Source organism: Mandrillus leucophaeus, unplaced genomic scaffold (assembly GCF_000951045.1).
Source record: "Mandrillus leucophaeus isolate KB7577 unplaced genomic scaffold, Mleu.le_1.0 Scaffold172, whole genome shotgun sequence".
NCBI lineage: Eukaryota > Metazoa > Chordata > Mammalia > Primates > Cercopithecidae > Mandrillus > Mandrillus leucophaeus.
The window spans coordinates 1,719,938-1,722,512 of NW_012101721.1; the positions used below are offsets into that span (position 1 = coordinate 1,719,938).

Genomic DNA, 2,575 nt, shown 5'->3' on the forward strand with positions numbered 1-2,575 from the left:
CTCCTGACCTCGTGATCCGCCCATCTTGGCCTCCCAAAGTGCTGGGATTACAGGCTTAAGCCACTGCGCCAGGCCTAGAATCATTTTCTAGCTAGTGTTAAAGGTTTTTTTTTTTTTTGAGACAGAGTCTCACTCTCACCCAGGCTGGAGTGCAGTGGTGCGATCTTGGCTCACTGCAACCTCTGCCTCCTGGGTTCAAGCAATTCTCATGCCTCAGCCTCCCAAGTAGCTGGGATTACAGGCACGTACCAACACACCTAGCTTGGTTTTGTATTTTTGGTCGAGACGGTTTCACCATGTTGGCCAGACTGGTCTTAGACTCCTGACCTCAAGTGATCCTCCCACCTTGACTTCCCAAAGTGCTGGGATTATAGGCATGAACTGCCGTGCCCACCCTAAAGGGGTTTTAATTATCTAGTTTTGTAGGACTAGTTAGGAGAATGAGTTGTTGTTGATGTTGTTTTTTAACCACATAGACCTTTCCAAATAAAAGATGCCAGTTGCATATGAAATATTAGATCACAAGTATAGTAAGTAATATTTCTCTAACATGTGATCCATCTCGAAGGAGCTGTCTATAATTGTGCTCCACTTCCTCAACACTGAGTCTCTTTTAACCTGTATTAATTAGGGTCTTATCCCAACTATGTAACATAGGTTATTCTTACCAAGGGCACTGAAGGCCTTCATCTTTCCAAATCCGGTTGTCTATTCTCTGTCCTCCACTTGCTTGAAGTCTCAGCAGCCTTCAACTCAATTAATTCTCCCCGTAAGTCACTTTTCTTTGGCTTTCCAGATGCATAGAAGTCTCCTCTGCCAGATCCTTCTCCTCGTCTGACCTCGAGATGACAAAATCTTCAGGGCTGAGTCATGGCCTTCTTAATTTCTCCATCTGTACCCTCTTTCTAGGTGAGCTCAGATCTGACCTGTTTTTCTGAGCTGCAGACTTATTTATCCCATTGTCTAATTGACATCCACTTGGATGTCTGATAGTTATCCTAGATCTAACATTGGCCAAATCACTCTTTTTTTCCCCCAAATCTCCCTTGATTTCTCCTTTAAAGCCCCCTTCTCAGTTAAAGCTATGCTCAAGCTAAAATTCTTAGGAGTCATTCTACATACTTCTTTTTGTTCTTACCCCACATCTATTGCCTAAGTTCTGTTCTTTCTTTAAAAAATAGTCTGAATCGGCCAGGTGCGGTGGCTCATGCCTGTAATCCTAGCACTTTGGGAGGCCAAGGCGGGTGGATCACACGAGGTCAGGAATTCGAGACCAGCCTGGCCAGTATGGTGAAACCCTGTCTCTACTAATAATACAAAAATTAAGCTGGGCGTGGTGGCACCTGCCTTGTAGTCCCAGCTACTTGGGAGACTGAGGCAGAAGAATCACTGGAACCCAGGAGGCGGAGGTTGCAGTGAGCCGAAATTGCGCCACTGCATTCCAGCCTGGGCAACAGAGTGAGACTGTCTCAAAAAAACAAAAAAACAAAACTCTGAATCAGGGTGTGGGGGAAGGGGATGGAGAGCATTAGGATAAATACCTATTGCATGCAGAGCTTAAAACCTAGATGACACGTTGATAGGTGCAGCAAACCACCATGGCACATGTGTACCTGTGTAACAAACCTGCACATTCAGCACATGTATCCAAGAACTTAAAGTAAAAGGGAAAAAAAAAAAAAAGAAAATAGACATTATTACAAAAAAAAAAAATAGTCTGAATTGTCACTTTACACCCTGTCACCAGCCTAGGTTAAGCCAACAGTCTCACCTAGGCTACTTCAGTTGCCTTCTAACTAGTTTCCTGTTCACCTGTTACTCTGGTCCCCAACCCACACTGTTCATTCATCATACTACAGCAATAGTGATCTTTTAAAACGTAAAATTATATTCCTCCAAAGTAGATATACAGATGGCCAGTAAGCACATGAGAAATTGCTCAGCATCATTTGTCATTAGAGAAATGCAAATCAAAACCACAATGAGATACCACCTCACACCCCATTAGGATGGCTGTAATAAAAGATGGACAGTTGTAAGTGGTGCTGAGGACTTGGAAAATTGGAACCCTCATGGTTCTGTTGGGAATATAAAACATTTCAGTCACTTTGGAAAACATTCTGGCAGTTACAACACAAAGTTAACCTTAGAGTTACCATAGACTTGGCAATCTACTTTTAGGTGTATACCCAAGAGAATTGAAAACGTGTCCACACAAAGAACTTGTATAGGAATGTTCAGAGCAGCATTATTTATAATAGCCAAAGAGTGGAAACAATCCAAATGTCTGTCAGTGGATGAATAGCTAAACAAAATATGGTGTATTCATACAATAGAATATTATTCAGCCATACAAAGGAATGATGTATTGATAAATGCTATGACATGGATGAACATTGAAAACATTATGCTAAGTTGACACAAAGGCCATATATTGTATGGCTTTTTTTTTTTTTTTTTTTTTTTTTTTGAGATGGAGTTTTCCTCTTGCATATGTTTTATGGTGATTTGTTAACTTACAGCTCTCTGTTTAATCTGCATATATAATTGTCATGTATCCCAAGAAGGCCTTTTT

General features: G+C 41.4%; 1 protein-coding gene across 1 annotated transcript in view; it reads left to right on the forward strand.

Annotated features, from left to right (window-relative positions):
* Positions 1-229, forward strand: part of SDHD (succinate dehydrogenase complex, subunit D, integral membrane protein) — a 10,318-nt gene extending 10,089 nt beyond the window's left edge. The window contains exon 5 of the mRNA XM_011977000.1: positions 156-229. Coding sequence (XP_011832390.1) covers positions 156-229 — 74 coding nt within the window. The remainder of the gene's footprint in view (positions 1-155) is intronic.
* The last annotated feature ends 2,346 nt before the right edge of the window (positions 230-2,575 follow it).